The sequence below is a fragment of the Arvicola amphibius genome, chromosome 7, assembly GCF_903992535.2.
Source record: "Arvicola amphibius chromosome 7, mArvAmp1.2, whole genome shotgun sequence".
Lineage (NCBI taxonomy): Eukaryota > Metazoa > Chordata > Mammalia > Rodentia > Cricetidae > Arvicola > Arvicola amphibius.
The window spans coordinates 132973039-132995382 of NC_052053.1; the positions used below are offsets into that span (position 1 = coordinate 132973039).

The following is a 22344-nucleotide window of genomic DNA, read 5'->3' on the forward strand; positions in this document are numbered from 1 at the left end:
GCAAATCTTTCTACTGAACTACTGATATTATATATGGTACAATGTTGTGAAACCCAAATGATTTTATAGACAAAAATTATCTGACTAAATGTTACCATTCCCAGTCATGAAGTAAATATTTTTCCATTATTTTCTGAGTTATCTATAACATTTTTATAAAACAATTTCAAATATCATCTAAAATTATGCTTAAATCATAAGATTTTAATAAATGTATGGTATACTTAATTTACATAGTTTCTTTGCAACATCTAATAGTGGGGAAATTTCTAATTTATATGTGAGTTTTACTACCATCATTAGTTTTGGAAAATTCAAACTTTTAAAAAGTATAAGGACATTTATAATGCACATCAGTGTACATTAATGGAAACATGAATGGAACGAACAGCACGGGACTTGAATATTTAAAGTTGACTATTTATTCTAACACACATGAAGCTTAATTTTTTAAATTAATTTTAACATTTTTATTTTATGAAACAGTCTGGACTAATTAGAGCAATCACAGAAAATCTCTAAAGAACACAGACTTCTGGATGCTGCTGCCAAGTTGGTATGAATACAAAACACACTTACCCGTCCTGTTCATTATTATATTTGACCATGTGGACTCTTTGCCTACAAAGTCCCCTTAACATTAAAGATGTAACGCTAATGTTTATTCTAGTGCATGAAAATGAATAAAACCACACATCCCTTTATCATTCCTTTCCTTTGGCAGCCTCCTCTATGTGTGTTGCTCCCAATGGTCATGCCAGGTTTGGTCTCAGGTACTGTGGTAAAGGTGCAATCACTCACCCAGATACCAGAGTCATACTCAGAGAAGCACTTAATTAAGAAAGGCAATAAAACCATAAAAATATTCTGCCAGCACATAAGAGTTAGTGTTCAAAACTCTAAGTTGAGTTGGGGGATTTATTTCTTCAGAAAGCCTCTGATCTTTATTTTTATTCCTCTGAGTCAAGGTTACCTTCTTTTCTATCCTTAAAATGAAAGATAATATTACAGGCTTAAGGGACTGCTAATCATATGTAACCGAAATACTACATATATGTCATATCTTTTATATTGATGGAATCCTTACAAAATACAGAGGTAAGTGTTAACTTTGCTAAAAGACAAGCAAACTTTTTAAAGTGCATGAAATTGCTTGCTATCAATGCTTCTAGTTAGGACCATGAGCCTAAAAGTTTTACCAACTTCAATGAGAAGAATAAACTTTCACGAACTTATTTTCAGTGTTTGCACATCCTGTAAGATGCTTGGCAATCTTTTATATTTATTTATTTGTTTATTCATTATTATCATTATTTTTCTTTACAAAGTGATGCAGGTATCCAAGGCTATCCTGAAACTTACTATGTAGTTGAGACCCTTGAACTCCTGATCTTCCCATTTTCACCTCCCTCATGCTACGATTACTAATCTCTTTTATCTGTTTTGCAACCAGCATTTATGATAAAACCAATAGGTATATGTAAATAAGCCTGATGTTTCAGAAGTAAGAGATGTAAATGAAAAAGTATAAAAATAATAGTGAGTGCTCAATTGCACACTTTGAAGATGCCTGTGACTGTTTTGTTTCTTTGACTCCCCAGTGTGTCCTACTGTGTTGGAGTGTGGCCGTATCATACACGCTTAACTCTCTGGACAGTTTCAGCACGGCTACATTGCCATTACACACAGGGTCAGTAATTGGTGTCTGCTCTTCCACACAAGACAGTTGGGCATGCTACCTTTGGAAAAACAAGTGAAAACTTTACCTCCTTCATTGAAAAAAAATACTATTTATACTTTTCTATAACTATTAAAATTACCTAAAAATTCTTTTAAAAAGTTTAGATACTCCAGTACTTCCCACCAAAATACTTTGATGAACTTTCTGCAAGAGTCTTCAGTGGTTTTCTAAGAGTGCTATTCCTAGTGGTGGTGACATAAAATTAAAAATCAGAAAAATCTTCCAAAATAATCAGTGTTTCAAGGCAGCTTTAAAAAATATATTTTGAAAATGAGCCAATAGGTCATTTAAATATTCCAAAGGCATTATTTACTTTAACAGGGCTTGTAACTCCTGTCTAATGAGTGTCATTAAAGAAATGACAGGTGAAATGTTCGCTTTTAGACTATTGAAAATCTACACATGAACTTGGCTCTTACTATTAGTGTAAGAAAAGTTACAGTCATTCCAAATCCATTCAAGCTTGCCTTCAAATCTCATTGTTGAGAAAGTAACTAGCACAATTAATACAATATTTTCTGAATTATACATATTTATCTACAGCTATTTCTCTTGTTTCAATAGCATTTATGAGGATTTTTATAGCTACTAAACTTGTCACATCTTGATACATGGTTATAGCAGATGATCCACTCTCAAATTTTCAATGCTTCCAGAGGTCATAAGATAGTGAATCTTAGTAAATGCAGAACCTTGATTCTGAGAGTAAAAATTAGAAATCTCCAAGAAGTTGTTCATATCAGTTTAATTTCATTGAGATATAGTCAGTCTCATAAGTGCCTATATAAATACCATCTCAAGACTCTGCATCAGAATTCTTCTTTTACTAGATAAATTCTTCTAGTATCTGACATTAAATCCTGAGCCCATGTATCAAAATGAAATTCAAATATTCTAAGAAAAAATCATCCATGTTAAGTGAAGCAGACAGAGTGGAGCAGATAGTGCATTATCCAGTCTGCTGCTGTGTATTCAAAGCTCCAACCTGGCTTCAGGGCAACTGTTTTGATGCTGGTAAGGAAAAGGGGCAGAAGTGCTGAGTCAAAGTCCACTTGTGTTCCTGGCATACAGACTGACCTGGCATCTGGCAATTGCAAGGGATCAATACTGCTGTCTCAGTACTGCATGAGGGAATGTCCTGGCTGAGAAGCACATAGCATGCCTTTTGGTTCTATTAGCATGCATAAATAGACAGGCTGAGTGTCAGAAAGGACGATAATATTATATTTTGTTTAAATTGAATGTGAAGAAATAAATCTTTTAGAAATTTAAGAATGCCTTGTTGGTTGGGGTTAAAGAAGTTAGACATCCTCGCATACAGCTCTGGTGTGTGATTGAGTTCTGAGTAGAATGATGCTGTGCCCAGTCTTTCTGCTGTGTCGGGAATACTTAGAGTGCTCAAAAGAATACAGAGATCCTGTGCTCTTCACTGCATAACTAACAGAGCTTTGTTTTCAGAATTGAATTCACTGTCACAAAATTGAAGCAATGGATTGCTTATCTTTCTCCCGGGAAGGAAATATCAGTAGCCCTTTAACTCTGTTTCCTCCACAAAGTTAGCACAGAATTGAAGACAAAATGAAACATAATATAAAATATAATCCTTACCATTATATTTAGATTCAGTTTTCCAATTATACACTGTAAACTAATTAACTAACTAAATTTTAAATAAATTAACTTACCTGAAGCTGATACGTTTGGTTACACCTTATTAGAAAATTAAACCCCAGAGTCTCTAAAACCAGGATCCACACTTTGAACCCATTTTCCTCCTGCCAAAGGATCAGATTACTAGTGATATTAATTGGGAAAGTCTCTATTTTTCAGTTATAACTTTATGTATTGTAGATGATCCAGTATGCTCTGAGGGCCTAGTTAGTATATAGGTATAGCTTAGTGGTATGGGCAAGGAATTCATAGTTCAAATAAGAAGACAGATTTCAATAGAAAAGAAAATGTCTTACTTGGTTAAGAATATCTTGTTTCTGTGCATGCAGGGAAAGAAAGAATACATGTGTTAATGTAAGAGAATTTTTACCCATTAACTCATTTTGCTGATATTTTCACTAAAAGTTAAAGATTATGTATTGATTTTAAAATGGTTCCTGTGTAAATGAGTCTCAAAGGGTTGCTACGAGACAATAACATCAACATAACACTCAGAAAGTGTCAGGAAAACAAATCACGAGCCCAACCCCAGAAACACTCAGGAGCATCTAGAAGAAAGAGAAGGCAGGCAACAATCCATGCTTTAAGTAGGCCTCTCTAAGTCTGAAGTAACAGAAAATTGAGCTAGGCCAGTCTTTGAGTATATGTGAGGCCATAGTTCCTATTGAAGTGAATCAAATATAATGAATAAAACAAATTATAATTAAAACCTTCCAGAGAGGGTGATAAATATATGTATATAAAAATATATTAGAGTTTATTTATTCCTCTCTTACAATGTTTCTTTTCATTAGTAAAACATATAAACTTATATCCCATGCCTTAAAAGACTGAAATATTTCGTAATCAAATTTTACAGCTAAGAAAAACCAAACAAAAAAATGAAACATGCAAAAACAAGCTGAATTTTCTCATATACCAACGTTCACTATTTTCATGAGAAGCATCATCATTGTACCTTCCTGAAAATAAATTTATTTTAAAACATTACTTTTATTAATTTAAGAATATCAAGACTTTTAAGATTTTAATTTTTAGACAATATTTAAAATTTTATTTAGAGTTTTCTTACATAATTTTTGTAGAAATGATTATCAAATGATGTTAAATATAAAAATTAATTGTAATTGATTATGTCCATATCTTTTGTCTAGCATTTATTCACTACTAAAATAACTCTAAATAGATCACATTTTTGGATAAAAGTTTCCAATATAAACTTTTATATTAAAAATTTTAGCCAACTATAACAAAAATGAATTTTAATAACTTCATTTACAGAAGTAAGTGAAGCTCAAGGGCTTTTTGCTTTGCCTTCAACCTGAAAATACATTTCATGGGAGTATTGAAAATTATACTTATTTTAAAATAAAAGATCTATTATCCATTCTAACACTAGGCTTTGTTTAGCACCTTCCTATTTTTCTTATATAAATTAACACTTATAAATAGTTAATCATGCTAGATAACTTTGAAGCAATCTGACCAGCCATGACAGAGTAATAACTTCCAATGTGATTTGAGACTAAGAATTGTTTCATAGTGTTGGTTTAATAATTAATAAAACAGATGAGAGCTCTAGGAAAAAATCTTGAGTGGTTTCCTTGTCAAAGACAGGTATTCCGAATTATTTTCTAGTGGCTTTCATAAAACACAGAACTCCTCTTAAAGTGTGATATTAGCTTTAATTTTTCCTCTTAAAGGGAAGTTCTTATTAATATTTAGTTTAGAGTGTAGATTTATTCTTCTTACTCTTAATTTAGAGGTGTTAGTGGGTCATGAGAACTACCTTTCTGTTTTTCAACTATTATTATCTTAATGATTTAAAAAAATTGCATATTTATGGAGGAGTAGCATATTATTGAAAAGTCTGATATTATTTTTATTTAGTAACACATCCAGTAATTACTCCTCTAAATCCTGTGGTGACCTTTAATCATCCTGAAATACATAATTGTCATAAAGAGAGCTTTGGAGAACTTTATACAAAAAATCCCTAGGAGTAAAGGATTAAAGTGTAAATAATATCGCTATATACAAGTTCTAAGTCAATTGATGACCAGTTTATGTTCAGAGAGGATAAATATTTCAAGTATATATACAAGAATGTGTTTTTTCAGGGGTCACTGGAGCAATGACTATTAATGACATTTATAGTTTGACAGCAATTCAGTAATGTTGTCTTCTTTCCTTCCCCTTATCTATTTTCTTGGACTTTGAGATTTTCTCTTTTATATATCCATCCATAAATTTTATCTTGTTTACTCTGCAACATTAAAAAATATATATGTCAGGGAAACACAAGCCACACATGTGTTTTTTCTTAGCACAGAATAGACGAAATGGCATCAAAACCACTTTTAGTTTCCATTGTTAGAAATCACCAAAATCACATTTTTTAAGAAAAGAAAGTAAGCCTGGGTTACATTTGAAATGTATAATTAAGTGTTATAACTTCAAGAAAATAAGAAAACATGAAGTAAAGGTATATGTGGTAATGCATGTATGCATTCTTTACAAGTGGATAACTGGGGCAAGAGTTTGCAAGTTTGAGAACATGAGCTACATGGTGAGGTACAGATGGGAATATAAAACTTTGTGAAAACTCTGAGGTTGTAATTCATACATTGAACTACATATGCCACAGGGAAAAGATCTTGAAAGATAGCTAGGAATTACGTTCTTGTATATATGGAAAACCAAAAAGTCATGTTTCAGTATGTAAGCAAATCTATATTGATGACATATTTCAACATTTTTTGCGTTTGTTTTTTGCAAAGATCTGTTTGTTTTATTCTCTATAGTCAAATCTCAGTTGGTGAGACAACAAATGATCTAAGAGTAATTTTGATCAGACCTTCAAAATACAACATTTCAGCTGATATAAGTGGAGAACTACTTAACATATAATTTGGAAATAAACTTTATAAAACATGGCATTTAAAATAAATTGATGGATCAGGCAAAATTCTTATAAACAAAAAATATAGAGGATAAAAGGGAATTTGAATTGTCCTTTGGCTGGCTCCATGAGACATTGGGGTCACATCCACCTCAAGAGTGTTCCTTTAGGATCATTTCCTGTAAGGGATTGCTCCCTTCCCCTTACATGTCAGTCTTGGATTAAAAGCTGCAGATCATAGGAAAAGAATCAAGAGTATCTTTCTTTCTTCTATATTCCTGTTTCCTAAATTCTAGAAAAAGCCTCAATATATTTAATGATATTAATTTTTTCAAATACACACACACTAGAAGTATTTTCATCAATAAATGTATGCAAATATACTATATTTAATGGACTTCCAAAATACCAATTTATTATGGACTTTATTGTTTGGGATGTGCTAAATGGTTTATGGTATGTGAGATATATACATGTAAGTGTATATACGTATATATATATAGAAATATATATATACAGAAGCATATGTATGTGTGCATTTATAAAAACACATATACATATTTCTCTAGAATTTTCCATGAAGAAAATTCACCCAGCAAGCACATCATTAAACTGATAAAGAAACAAAGAAGCTTTACCCCTTCAGGATTATACTTGGCAAGCACGCCATTCCCATGGAATTCTTCGAGAACATCCTTTAATTTCTTCGTAGAATCTACAAGGACAAGAAGAAAAAAAAAGAAGAAGGGAAAAACATTTACATAATTCTAATGTGTTTTTGTAGTTCACTTCAGAAACAAAATATAGTATATAAATAATCATCAGTGGAAACTCAGTTTTAAAATAAACACATGAAATGTCATTAGATTAGATGGGGAAGCCTAGGAAGTAACCCAGGTCTCTGCACAGACTAGACAAGCATTCTATCATCGTAGTACATCCCCAGTGTCAAATTGCATTCAGGCACCAAAGATAATGAGGATGTCATGAAAGGAACAAAAATAATATTTTCTTTGGTTGAGTATATTCTTTGAGATTCATCTCTCTATTATATATGAGGAAGTAGCAGATAAGTGAAGAGATTTTTGTTTCCTTGCTGTATTTAGATCACGGGCTATCTTATTAAATATAATAAACCTACAAACTGCAGCCTACAGCTCTCATATCACTGCGGTGGATTATGACATCTTTCAACCGCTGTAAAAAAAAAACAAAAACAAAAAAAACATTCTATGTCCGTCTGACATTTTGATCAGCAAATATTCATTTGATTTTTTTTCTTGGTTTGGATTAATCTAAATAACGCTGTTTTGAACACTCAAATGGATCAGATTTTCTGTGACCAAAACTAATAATCCACTGGAGGTTTTCACAATGAGAAGTGATAAGTAACCCTGTATTAAAATACTTTCAGAAGCTGATAAATAATGTTATTAAATTTTCTCCAATACAATCCTCTCATAAATTATGATTTCTGATCCAGCCATTAGAAATTTATTATTCACTTAAGTTGGAGAAGCATAACAGAAGACAAAGAAAATCTCCATAAATGTTCCATGTTATTTATATAATAGAGAGTAAAAAATATGAATTTGGAATGTGAGAAATAAAATTTTTCAGGTTTTTTTTTGTTATGGAAGAGGACATGAGTAATTGTTTTTTAGGCATTTTAGCATAACCCTAACCCTCCTCATTCTTTCCTGAGACTTGGTGGTCATGAGCTGCTAACAATTAGATAAGATATTTTTACTTAGAAATACAAAAACCTTCAATAAATCTTTGACACATCCTGTTAGGGGCTATGAGGCACTCTGCGTATGTTTTGTTTCTCCTGAAAGGCATGGCTTCTTTCCTTTACGCCGTAACTGCTGTGGGCTTGTGTGCGGGGACGGAAGTCAGGGTGTGCAGTGCAGCTCTTTCTCAGTCTCTCTGCTTCCACGACCTGCAGCCAGCACAACTTCTCAGACCACCACACTCCCACCAGCACGAGCAGGAACTATGACATCTTTGATTCCTCTTTCTCCTCTCCAGCCCCTTCCCAATTAAAATGCTTTCTCTCTCTATGGATTTGCCTGTTCTGAGCATGTCTGGGGGGAGGGGAATGACATCTCATCATACACTGCTTCTGTGTCTGGTTTCACTCCGCTATCTTAGTGTCTTCAGGCTCTGTCCATGCGCACACATTCCTTTCTTCACCTGGCTACTACTCCACTGTACATTGACTTTTTTAATCAGCAAATGCACATATTTCACTTGTTATTCATCTGTACTAACGTGGAAAATGCTGCAACACAAAACATGTAAGCTTTAGAGAAACCACGTTTCAATTCCCTTTGGTAAAAGAAGCCTTGCTCAATCAATCCATGTCTGACAATTTGAAAAACTGACTTGAGGATTTTCACAAGAGCAGCGCCACTGTATAGTCTCACAGCAGTAAGTAAAGGGTGTAAAATCCAAACATCTATTCAGATTCAACACTTCTTATTTTCAAATCTCACTTTCCTAGTCATCTGTGGTTGGGCAATATTTTACTATATGTCTATTTAGTCATTTGCTAATGTATGCCATGCATATTTTCATGTGATTGCTGTTTATTTTTTCATTTATGTGTGCACATGTGTGTGTTTGCATGTGTGGGACTATTTGTGTGTAGAAAGGTGCAAAAATGAGCAGGTGCACATGTCACTCCTCAGGAATACACCTTGTTGTGCGAGAAGTTCCTTCATTTGGCTTGAAGCTTTCTAAATTGGCTAGGCTGTCTCATTCCCCAGAGATGCTTCTGTCTTTGCCTTCCCAGTGTAACTGGACTTGCCTTTGGACTGCTAGCTCACACATAATGACAAAGAAACTTATTATTAATTATGGAATCTCAGCCTTAGACTTGTCCCACTAACTGTTATAACTTAAATTAACCCATAATTGTATTGATCTACATTCTACCATAAGGCTTTTACCTCTCTCCCCTTCTGTGTATCCTATCTATTCTGTGTCTCTATGGCATCTTGCATGCCTCTGCTCATCTTGTACTTTATCTCTGCCTGGATGGAAGTCCTGCCTATAGTTACTATTCAGTTATTGGCCTTTTAACTCTTTATTAAAACACTAACAGCATTATATCTTCACATAATCTACAAATATCCCACAACACCCCTGATATTATAACCCCCACTGCCCACTAATGGACCCTTTCTTGTTTACTTAATTTTTATACTAAGGCTCAGAACTGAGCAAAGATTCTCATATTTGCAAGTACTTTAACAACTGATCAGCCTTGTGAGTCTTAGATCATTTACATATTTATGATAGAAATATCTATTTAAGTCTTTTGACCCTTATAACTGGGTTGCTTGAATATTTGCTGTTAAAGTCCTCTGGGGATGTTTTTTTGTTGGAATCCACAAGACTATCCAGTGAATGCACAGCTGACAGACCAATGGGCAGATTCACGGGAAGTGTATACATATGTACAAATCCATATGGAGCAACCTATTTTGCAGACCTGCAGGAAAACTTGTCTTTTGGAAAAGTCAGTGTCATATTTGTAAAATCCTTGTGAAGCCATTCTTTCCTTTGAAAAGAGATTCATTCCCAGAACACCTCAGCAGTGTGACTTCTACACAGGCGATGGAGTGGCCTTGCTCCATACCCCCACACCCTAAGGCCTCAGAGAGATAACATTCTTTCTTTGTTCTAACAGTCAAATTTACATAGAGTCAGTCCCACAAAATTACCTGCTAATAGATCACATAGAAATTTCTACAGAAGACAGGCACTGAGCAGGAAAGTAGCATGCTCTACCTTTGCTAATGAACAAATCTGGGTGTCCCCAAAGCTGTTTATCACAAAAGAGATTAGATGAGGAGAACGGTGAATCCAGGACTCGGGGATGCTTAGCAACTTTGTCTAATAGTTTAGAATGTCAGGCACTTCAGCTTGAATACTGGCTCTTTATTGTGATTTTGATAGGCAAATCATCATTGTCCTTGCCTGTGGAATTTTCCAATTATATCTGTGAAAACTAGAAACCTTGTGGAAATAGCACTTACTCCTATTTTTCTTCTTCTTCTTCTTCTTCTTCTTCTTCTTCTTCTTCTTCTTCTTCTTCTTCTTCTTCTTCTTCTTCTTCTTCTTCTTCTTCTTCTTCTTCTTCTTCTTCCTCTTCTTCTTCTTCTTCTTCTCCTCCTCCTCCTCCTCCTCCTACTCTATGCCCATTTATCTTCACTTTCTCCCCCTCACACGAAAAATAAAAAACATGCATAGGTAATGTATTTGAGTTAATTTTTTACCCTCAAATCCTTGCCTGCCATAGGCATCCAATTTTGAGCCCTGAGGGGGTAATTAGGCTGGTACTCAAGACCCCCTATAGTGTCTATTTGCTTGAAGTCTGTACATCTTCCTGAGTTTTTCTTTTTGGTATGTATTTTACTAGCATATTCTGTCTGTGATCAGATTTGATTTGCTGTCATCTCAGACACTGATATACAAATTGTTATGAAATAAATATGAATTTACCTTTTATGCACAATTTTCAATTTTATTATAAACTTAAAGTTATAAAATTAAATAAACAGAAAGATATAGCTGAGAGTAAGGAGTCATAAGCCTGGTGTGGGTCTTGCTTAATACCTGCGAGCTTAACTTTCAGTACCTATCAATACCACTAAAAACTAGGAAAGCTAGAATTACTTTCTATGAAATTGGTCTTAACTTTGCAGAAATGACATTGATTGCTTCAACATGTATCTTGTCAGAAACATATGCTAGTACAGAGATTAGATTATATGTTTTTACAAACCTTATTCCAAATTCATCCTTTGCAAATGATAAGGAGCTATAATCAGTGCACAAATCTTTTTATTTCTTGCTCATAAAGGCAGATGCAGAACAGGCTGTGCCGTCAGTGAGGCACGTACCTGTATTGAAGCTGTCATTCTGGAACACCGTTCTTTGTGAGATTGGAGGGTTTTTTGATCATGGATTAAGCAACACATTCAGCAATAATTTATAAATGTTTTTCAAATTACTTGTTTCAGATTTTAATAACTTGACACTCTGTTTGCATTATGTCATTCCTACTAGGGAGGAAGTGTGATACATTAAAAGCTGAACTATTAATGCATATTATTTTGTTTTCTCAAAATAGGCACAAGTATGATATTAGCTCTGGGCAATTGAAGAAAGGAATTCATATTAGGAAAACTTGCCTCCTAATCAGCCCCTACCTTTGCTAATTTTCAAACTCCAGTATAAATGTGTTGGCATGAAGACCACCTGTGACCTTAGCTTGATTTTACAATATAGTTTGAAACTTAAACTTTATTTTTCTTCTTGTTCTTAGACTTAGTTTTTTCAAGATTGAAACTGTACTTGTCCAGAGAGACTTCCACATATTGAAACTTAACATGAGGTAGCACAAATCCTCCAAACCTTGACAGCTTTCACCAATACCCTTTAGTTAACTACCTAGATACATGCTTGTGTTCTCTGGGCAGGCTGGACAGTATGTACTGTTGTGTATTATAAAATAACCACACCATGGTTGTTATTTAATTGAGCTAATTTTCTGAATGTCTTTCTATGAGCTCTCATGAGGACCGCTCCTTTCATTTTGTTAATGCCAACTCTAGCTTTTGTTGTATATAACAACAGCAACAAAGACACAAAACATTGGGTCAAAAGAGACCGAAATTTCTTCCTCATAATGCTGAATTAGGGAAGATGTTATTTTTTGTTATTGTTTTGTTTTTTGTTTGTTTGTTTGCCATTTTAGCTTACAAGTTCTTTGCAAATACATATGTGTGTATAATCATATATATATACATATATATGTATATAATGATAGATTATGATTTTTTATTTTCAGGTTTGTGTTCTTGTAAGATTCCAGTCTGTAAGAACCATTATTTTTCTGAGTCTTTAAAATGAGTTTCTTGTGCTTTATTTCTTGGCTGTTTTCTTTCGTTTGTTCTGTTAGATCCCAATTTGTCTGTTTTTGTTTTTATCTTATTTTGTTTTAGTGTTCCTTAGATGCCTGTTTGTTTTCTAAGATGAGACAGAAAGGCTAGGGATCTGTATGGCAGGAGAGGTAGGGGGGAAATGGGAGCAGTTGGGGGAGGGTAAGCTGGAATCAGAATACATTGTGCGAAAAAAACATTTTCTTTTACTAAATAAAAATAAAGTGACACCCTTCCACACCCCACCCCTCAAACCCACCCCACCCCCATCATCTTTGGGGCTATTTTGTTTATCAGAAAGAATTTTTATTGCTCCAAAATGAAAGAATACAGGTGACTATATAATTCAATAAGTCTAGAAAACTTAACAGTAAACAACTGATCAAGTTATAGTTTCCCACATAAATAATCATTGATGTAGTTTTTCATCATGAGACATTGGGAAAACATTCTCCCTGTCTTTTTGTCTTATTTCATTTTTTTGTATTTTCCCTTTGATATTTTCTTTCTCCCATTTTATTAACCATAGTTTCTTTTCTCATATGATATAATCTGAATAGGTTTCCCCTCCTCTAATAATTCCTGTTCCCTTCTATCTCCTTTCAATCGAGACACATTCCTTTTCTGTCTCTCATTAGAAAAGGACCAGCTTCTAACAGATAACAACAAAACATAAAATAAAATGTGATAAGATAAAAGAAAACTCATCGTATTGAAGTTGGACAAGACAACCCAACAGAAAAATAAAAGAGCTGAAAAAGAATTCACAAGAGTCAGAGATCCACTTATTTACATACTCAGGAATCCCATAACAGTGCTCACTGGGAGCTATCATAGATATGCAGAGGACCTGGTGCGGACACTTAGGGCCTTTCTGCCACCGCTATATTCTCTACGAGTTCAAATGAGCCTTGATCAGTTGTTTTAGGCGAGCTTTGTTCTCCTCATGTCCTCCATTTCCTCCATCTCCCCTACTCCTTCTGTCGTCTCTTCCATGGTTCCCTGAGCCCTGTGGGGAGAGATTTGATGGAGACATCCCACTTCGAGCTCTGTATCCCAAGGTCTCTCGTTCTGCATGATGTCTGACTGTGCGTCTCTCTACTTGTTTCCCTCTGCCGCTCTAGGAAGCCTCTCTGATGATGGCTGAATAGGTGTTGCAGATTAACACGGGAAACCGTTTTCTGGTTACTTTTCTTTTATTCACGAGTATTATTGATTTTTTACTCGAGGTCTCTCAGCTATTTGGACTCTGGTTCTTAGTCATGCACGCAGTGTCACATATGGCGAAATGTCCCTTAAGTCAAATCAGATGGATATTGGGAGGTTACTCCAATGGTTACCCATTGCCACTTCCTACCATTGTCCTAGCAAATTTCTAGGTCTTCAATTTGATTTCATTGATCAACAGATCTGTTTTTATGCCAATATCATTGTTTTCCTTAACTGTAGCTTTCTACTACAATTGAAGTCAGGAATGGCGAGTCCGCCAGCTGTTACTTTATCACTCAGGATTTATTTAGCTATCCTTTATTATTTTAGTGTGTGTGTGTGTGTGTGTGTGTGTGTGTGTGTGTATTTCTATATGAAGCTGAACATTGCCCTTTTAAAGTGTGTGAAAATGGGGATTTTGATGGAGATTGCAGTGAATCTGTAGATTGCTTTTTTAGGATTCTTTTTTACTAAAAAAAAAAAAAAAACCCTTTCAATGAGAAAAAAACTAAAATATGTGTGTTGTGTGTATGCATACAAAACATATGCATAATCAATATTTGTATTCATGTACATTTGTGGGGAGGGTCACAAGCATGTGTATATATATCTGTGTGCTTGTATATTTGTGAAGACTTGAAGTTGAGATTGGGTTCTTGATGTGGGAGAGTCTTCTGTTTGAGTTGATTTCATTGGTTAATGAAGAAACTGCCTGGCCCATTTGATTGGCCAGCCCTTAGGTGGGCGGAGTAGACAGAACAGAATGCTGGGAAGGGAAGTTAATAATTCGCCATGCCTCTGCTCTCTGAGCCAGACTGCTGTGCCTCTCCTCAGGGAGAGAGACTCCATGAAGCTCCCTCCCAAGATGGATGTACGCTAGAATCTTCCTGGTAAGGCACCACTTTGTGGTGCTACACAGATTATTAGATATGGGTTAATCAAGATGTGAGTAAGAGGCTGGAACTAATGGGCCAGACAGTGTTTAAATGAATGCAGTTTGTGTGTTGTTATTTCGGGTGTAAAGCTAGCCAGGCGATCAGGAACGCAGCCCGCAGCTCCTTACTACAGGTTCTCCTTCTTCTCTGGAATATAAGGGGATTGTCACATCCACTGGGACGTTTCTTGTGTGTGTGTGTGTGTGTGTGTGTGTGTGTGTGTGTGTATGTGTGTATGTATGTATATGTATGTGTGTGTGTCCCTGCATGCGTCAAGGGCAGTGGTTTTATCTGTTAGATAGTAGACACAGCTGTCATAAGAAGGGGCTGGTATATTCAACTATTAATAATTCAACTATTAATAAGTCTACATAACATTTTCAATGCATTTGTAATTTTTATGAATAACGTATAATTAGTAGACTACATTGGTAGTCTAGTCCTCTTTTATCAATGGATACCATGCTATGGTTCCCATATTTACTAAGGTTTTGGGTACTGATAAACAAGGGAAATATTATTACTTTGACTTTATGCTTTTGCTAGGAGTAGTATCTGGTGCAGAACAATAAACATGCTCTTATTATCTTTGCTGCCAGTCTTGCAATGACCTCTGCCATTTAATTTTTTCATAACCAGAGAATTACAGATTATCACCAAGTTTCTTCAGTATTATTTTACTTTTCATCTCGTTGCCTCCGGCTTCTTTTCTGAACAAAGAAAAAGAATGTAATATAAACTGTTCTAAAATAATATTTAGGAAGGCAATAGAATTAAGTGCAGTCATTACATGTGTTAAATCAAAACATTTAGTGAAATAGAATTATGAGTTACTGTTTTGAATCCCTACATTATTAAAAAATAAGCCCACACTGGTTCAGAGGATGACAGTTTTGTTTTTGTTTTTTTTAAAGTTCTTATGTGGGCTGCAAAACATTTAGTGAGACATCAGACATTCTGGCAACATTGTTGCATACTCCAGTCACGCTGCTAATAACATCCTGTTTTAGAACAATGCAAAATGCTCAAGTTTGAAGTTAGTTTCTGAACACAATTTTCAGCTTTCTGTACATGTAGAAATAGACACAATCTTTGGTGAAATGTAGAAACCAAAGTCTATTGATTCTGAAAAAAAAAACCAACATAATTTGGGGTCAGGAAAATGGTTCAGCGAGAAAGAGTACATTGTGTGCACAGAGAAGAACCTGAGTTAAAATCTTCAGTACCCACATAAAAATTTAGTGTGGCTGAAGTGTGTGTGTGTGTGTGTGTGTGTGTGTGTGTGTGTGTCTTTCTCTGCATTTATATCATGGTACGTGTATGGTCAGAAGGGGTCAGTTGACTCTTTCTAAAATGTGAGATGCAGGAACTACACCCAGGTTTTCTGCCTTGGCAGCAAGGGCATTTACTTTCTGAGACATACCCCTGGATCCACACACATATTTTTAAAGAACTTAAAATTTCAAAATATTGACCCAAATACTGACTCTGTGAAATGTACACAATATTTCTAAGTTGTCATATGTTATCTGAGTTCCCTGAAAAGAAGACTGGAAATGGAGCTGCGTTTTCTCCCTTTTCAAACCCTAAAATATTTGTTTCATTGAGTCCTCCCAGGCACGTTGCTGTCTTGAGAAACAATGCTCCCCTTAATCCTGTGCCCTAGAAGAGAGAACAGCAAATGACCCAAGAATAGGACATTGTGTTCTTGAGAAGAACTAGTTTTTCAACAGAAGTTACTACTATTTATTTATTCCATGACATAAAAATGCCTACAATAGGGAAAGAGAATCAGGAAGTCAGTCATGGCAAGTTCGGCCATGGGGACTCAGTTGGGAATTCCAACTGACTGCCTTAGCTCCCTGATATCTGGTGACTGTTTTTAAACTTGATTTGGTGGTGCTACCTTTCCATTGCTATTTGGTTTTTCACTTGAATGCTTCTTTTGAGAAGACATTCTACTCTACCTGGGCTCTCAACAGGAATGGTCTCTGGCTGCCATTCAAGTAGGAGTCCCCAGCCATTTCCACTGGATATTTCAGCATCTAATCTCATTATGTCCTGCTCTTTCTGTCCCTGTCAATCTACTTAACCACTAGTGGCATTCATTCTTTTAATTCTTCTTACTGTATTCTTTTTTTTTTTTTTTTTTTTTTTTTTGGTTTTTCGAGACAGGGTTTCTCTGCAGCTTTTTTAGAGCCTGTCCCGGAACTAGCTCTTGTAGACCAGGCTGGCCTCGAACTCACAGAGATCCGCCTGCCTCTGCCTCCCGAGTGCTGGGATTAAAGGCGTGCACCACCACCGCCTGGCTTCTTACTGTTTTCTTAATAAATTATTCAACCAAACCTAAAGGACAGCTGTGAGAGATAGCTCCCAAAATCATGCATGGCATGCCGAATGAAAGGCAAGAAGATTTAATATCAAAATCTCCTGACTTACTATACCTTATCATCATAACTCAGGGAGATGTAAAGGATTGAGGGTAAAAAAAAGGGCTATAAAGTATGTGCATATTTTAAATTATGTTTTCAATTTATATTGTATCTAAATGTAATTATATATAATATTTATGTATTTTATTATATATTAAAGAGACTTATTCTTTCTTTGTCTTGTTCTTTGGATGACCAAAAGAATTGTTTTCTCACAAACTTACTTCTTGCCCTGTCCTGTCCTGCCCTCTGTCTCACTGTTGGGGACATTAGCAGGGGCAGCATCTTGCATCTGCAATGTTCAGAGATCATACTGAAATAAGAATTTACAGATGCTCTAAATAGTTCCTCCCTGGTGTTTTCATGCCTACTTTTAGTTTCCCTCAATGATTATTGCTTTATTTAAAGGGAAATTTTTGTTGAAGAACTTGAAAATTCTAATCTGTTTACTGTGTAAGCTGATCAAAGATAAAGATAAAAATTCAGTTCTAAAAGGAACTTGACTTTTTGATATGTCAAATTCTCCAGTGAGGTAGTTGGAATCTTCTTGGGCTGCCAACCATCTCCCAAATAAAGACAGGGAGGCATATTATTAACTATGAACATTCTTTAGCTTCAGCTTGTCCAGGAGTTGTTCTTTAACTTAACTTAACCTGCTTCCATTTATCTACATTTTGCCTCAGGCCTTGTTACCTTTCTTTCATTCTATAGGTCCTGCTTTTCTGCTTCCTCCATATCTGTTTGGCTGGCCTGTGGCATCTCTCTGGCATCTTTCTTTCTTTCTTTTTACCTTTTTTTCCTTTCTTTCTTTCTTTTTACCTTTTTCCCTTCTTTCTTTCTTTCTTTCTTTCTTTCTTTCTTTCTTTCTTTCTTTCTTTCTTTCTTTCTTTCTTTCTTTCTTTCTTTCTTCCAAGCCTAAAATTCTCATTCTATTTACTCTCTTTGCCCTAGAGTCTTATCTATACCTCCTCCCTTGCTATTAGGCATTTAACTTTTTATTAGACCAATTAGATACCTCAGGCAGGCAAAGTAAAACAACATAGTTAAACAAATGCATTAATATCGTTGCAAATTAAACAAATATTCCACAACACCATGGTATCAGAATTTCTGCTTTCCTTAGTATTAATATTTTTATTTTAGAAATAGATTCAGAATGATATTCCATATATTAAAAAGTGATCAGCTTGATAGAGCTGGCTTAAAGGTTGAGTTGTTTACATTATTCTTTGAATTCTACTATATCATGACAATCAATCCTGGTATTTTCAAGAAATTTAACAGATAAGTTGATTGTAGGAGTACATTATGTGTATGCAGCGTTCCTTAGCTCCCCCAAATATCCTGTGGGCATATCCTTAGAAGAGACACATACACTGGTGGTTTCATAAAATGGGATGTGTTTGAGTCTATTCTAATACTAGACTGCTCTTTATAGCAACTGAAAACAAACTTTTCCAAAATATGTTATCAGAAAAAAGTGCTAATCAAGTTGTTTGTAGGTGCATTTGTGGTTCTTGACGAGCACCTCAACTATTTCCCATATATTCATCTACAAGGACCAACAATGCACCACTTAAAAAAAAACTTTTAAATACCTAAAAAGAAGAAGAATGGGGAAGAAGGGGAGGGGGAAGAGAAGGGGGAGGAAATCCAGACATACTGAATCTTTCAGAGAGCTGGAGCTCAGAGATGTGGAATCAAGGCTACAGTGGGACTGGTTGATGCTGAAACCGGTAAAACACCTTTCCTGCTTCCACACCTACAGGTGTCTGTCAGAATTCTTACTGGATTCAGATTGTGGATCCACCACTCCATCTCTGCCTGTTTAAACATGGTTTCGATGGCTTTCTTTTTTCCAAATTGTAGAATACTGACTGTTAGATTCAGTACTACCCTATCCCAAACATAAGACAAACTATTCTTGAGGTGCCTTACCATGAATTTGTAATGCTCTCACTCTCCACAGCCCACCAAGTAAAAATGATGTCAGTTTATGGAATGTATGACTTGAAGGTCTCTTTGTCAAACTACTATTATGTCAGCAGATACTGGTTTTAGGTTAAAAATCTTGATTAAATGGTATGTATGTTCAACTAAAACCTATAAATGCATTTATCTAACAATCAAAGGATAAATTATAATTTATGAGGGTTAGATTTTTAGTGTTATTTTAAGTCCTTTGAAAGACCTTTTAAGCACACATACACACACAAACAAATAAAAACATCCATCCCTGAAAAAAGCAAAAAAAAAAAAAAATTATTACTAAATGTCAACAGAAAAGGCATATAAAGCCCTTTAAACTGTGAATCATTTGCAAGAGAGACGAGAAAATATGAACCTGGGTAGCAGGACTTCAGACTGTGCTGTAGGTTTATGTCTCTTCTGACTACAGGGGATTTCCCCAGAAGACATTAACTCCTGACAAAAGTCATTGTTTGATATACCACCACCGTTTGACAGGATAAGTATCTGGTTGTAGTCCAGGAAAATCTTGGCTTCAGAATCAACACGGGAGCAAACCCATTATATCATACCTCACAATGAGCACCCAGCCAAAGCTCATGTAAGAAATCTCCTTTCCACATTTACCACAATTCCAGTTGAAGAAAAAAGTGTAGGAGGAGGCCGCTAGTCAGTTCCCGGCAGCTTAGCATGGAAATAATCACACAGTAACTATATTATATAAAACACTGGTTGGCCCATTAGCTCTAGCTTCTTATTGGCTAATGCTTACGTGTTAATTTAACCCATTTCTATCAATCTGTATATAGTCACGTGGCTGTGGCTTACCGGGTAAAGCTCCGGTGTCCCTGTTTGACCGCTACATGGCTTCTCTCTGACTCCATCCTTCTTTCACGCAGCACTCAGTCCAGTCCCCACCCCCCACCTAGCTCGGCTCCATCCCACCCTGCACTGCTATAGTCTCATAGCGGTTTTTTATTCATTAATGGTAATCACAGAGGGAAATACCACATCAAAAAACTCTTGAAACATTGTTCTTTTTTGTGTCTTCAGGGAATCTGAATGTATTCCAGAGAAATTTGGCATTGCTGATTATGAGATGATGGCCGAGTGATCTTCATGTCTTTCAATGCCATGGGCACTACCCTGGGAAATATTGCCAATCTGATGATGTGCTGCAGGTGTGAATGACTTTGCTCTAATAGAGGATTAAACACATAACCCTGTAGCAGAAAGGTACCATGTTTGATGAAGCCATAGCAAGGGTCAGGTCCTGTTAGGTGTTACTAACGACAAGGTTTTTATGAGCAGAGGTACACTGTGGTGATAATCTTGTTTGTGCTCTAACAAATAAAGCTTGTTTGAAGAACAGAGTGTGGAGTTAGTCATGAGCTAACCACAAAGGTCAAGCCGTGATGCCACACAGCTTTAATCCCAGCTCCTGGGAGGAGGAAAATCACCTGGTTCTCTGTCATTAAGCAGGGCAAACATTTACTTTCAATGTCTGCCTTCACCAACTCTTTTCCCATCTCTCTTCATCTTCAACCTTCTGGTTGTCACTATGAATCTTCATCTAGGATGTCTTCAAAATCTTAATAAGAAGAAACCTGGCATTTTATATAATCGTCTGTTCTCTTTATGTTTAAGAGTACCTGTTATGCTATTTAGTCTTCATTTCTGTTTATAAATAAGACATAATTTACACTAAATACAGAACAGAACCACTGTGTACTTCTTACCCATGCAATAATAGGCACGCAAAGTGCCAAATCATTAGATATCTAAAGATTAGGTAATTGGTACCTTAGTGCTTTCTGTATACAGAAGTCTTTGGTAAATTTCATACATTTAAATATTCATTATTTGTTGAACATTTTGGCTTGAGTGTTTTCTTAAGTGGATAATAGATTTTCTTCCACTAGAAACAATAGTGAAAGAATTCTTCTTAAAGAAAATCAATATTCAACATATTTTCAATAATGTGCTTGATCTAGATAATAATAGACACTTCACTACTGATAAGTCAAAATCAAAATTCTACAGTTAATAAAAGTAATTGAAAGATAAGGAAGCAAGCAAGTGATCCATTGTTTAAAAAAAAAGTAAAGAACACCCATAGAATTCAATCAAACAGATTAGATATTGACCACCTATAGTTACAGGTGTTGACTATTCTAAAGAATAGAACATATTCTTGACATGGGATGCTCTTCTGTATGTGTTGCTTTTATTGGTTGATGAATAAAGCTGTTTTGGATAATAGCTTAGCAGAGAAAAATCAGGCAGGAAATCTGAACAGAAACACAGGAAAGAATAGGCAGAGTTAGGGAGATGCCATTTAGCTGCTAAAGAAGACAAACACCAGATCCTTACCAGTAAGCCACAGCCTCATGCCAATACATAGATTAATAGAAATCGGTTAATTTAAGATGTAAGAGCTAGCTAGGAATATGCCTGAGTCATTGATCAAGCTCTGTTGTAATTAATATAGTTTCTGTGTGATTATTTGTGTCTGAGTGGCTGGAAAATGAACGATCAGGTTCTGCCTACATAGCCTCACTGTTTTTTGAGAGATGTGGTAATAATGAGAACAAGATAGAATCAAGCTTTGTCCACTTAGTAAAAGCTCTTCAAAAAAGCATAGGGGAATCTTCACACAGAACAAAAGATGAGATCACCAGAATGCTAAATAACCAATAAAAATAGGTTCAGTAGCCTACATGCACATGATCAAGGTGTGTATTAGATGTATATATTTGCATGAACTCACCTTTGTCAGTATTTGCATAACCTTACTGCAATGAAAACAATTTCTTAAGCAATAGAACTGAATCGCTAAGGAGTGCAGCTTCTGAAAGCAGGCTTCAGTAGCCAGGTTTCTGACAATTAATTGCCTGATTATATTTTCAAATAATTGGAGTTATTTGACTTTACTTACAGGGGTGAGAGATAAATGAAAGCCAGTTGAAATCTGAATGATTTCTCGGGAAGATATATATGCTCCCTGCAGAAATCTTCTGAATGCTGTCTGTAGAAAGAAGGAGACTGAGAAAAACTAGGAAAGAAGTTCTACAAAGTTGAAGATTTTGTGGAGGAAAAGCTCTTTAAATAGATGAAAGCTTAGGAAATCAAACTCCAGGGTTTATTGAAACAGATATCCATATCCACGTTATCATGTAAATTTTGATACTATCATTATGAATGGTTAAATGTTGCTTCTTCAGGTACCCTTGTCATAAGTTCATTGGCCAGCATACTCATTTTTAAGGATCCAGAGTACTACAAAAAATTTTTTATTAATATTGAAATTGTAAGAAAGTATGTGAGAGTCTGTGTGTCTAGGTGTCTGCCTGCATGTCTTGAGAACATATTTCTTTTTATTATTACTATAAAATCCTCAAAGTAGTACAGATAAGACCAAAAGGTTGACAGATTTTTCAGCCTTGCTAGCTTGATATTCAACAAGTTTGAACTGGTTTATTTTTTCATAAGAGAATGCAATATGGAAGCATTATCCATTGTCAGTAACATC

General features: G+C 35.3%; 1 protein-coding gene across 6 annotated transcripts in view; it reads right to left on the reverse strand.

Annotated features, from left to right (window-relative positions):
* Nucleotides 1-22344, reverse strand: part of Dgkb (diacylglycerol kinase beta) — a 514351-nt gene that overhangs the window by 437180 nt on the left and 54827 nt on the right. For 3 of the 6 annotated variants that reach the window (XM_038336847.1, XM_038336842.1, XM_038336844.1), the window contains exons 2-3: nt 6953-7029; nt 3709-3729 (exon numbers count right to left, since the gene is read on the reverse strand). In XM_038336847.1, coding sequence (XP_038192775.1) covers nt 3709-3729; nt 6953-7029 — 98 coding nt within the window. The remainder of the gene's footprint in view (nt 1-3708; nt 3730-6952; nt 7030-22344) is intronic. The other 3 variants (XM_038336848.1, XM_038336843.1, XM_038336846.1) reach the window with 1 other exon arrangement.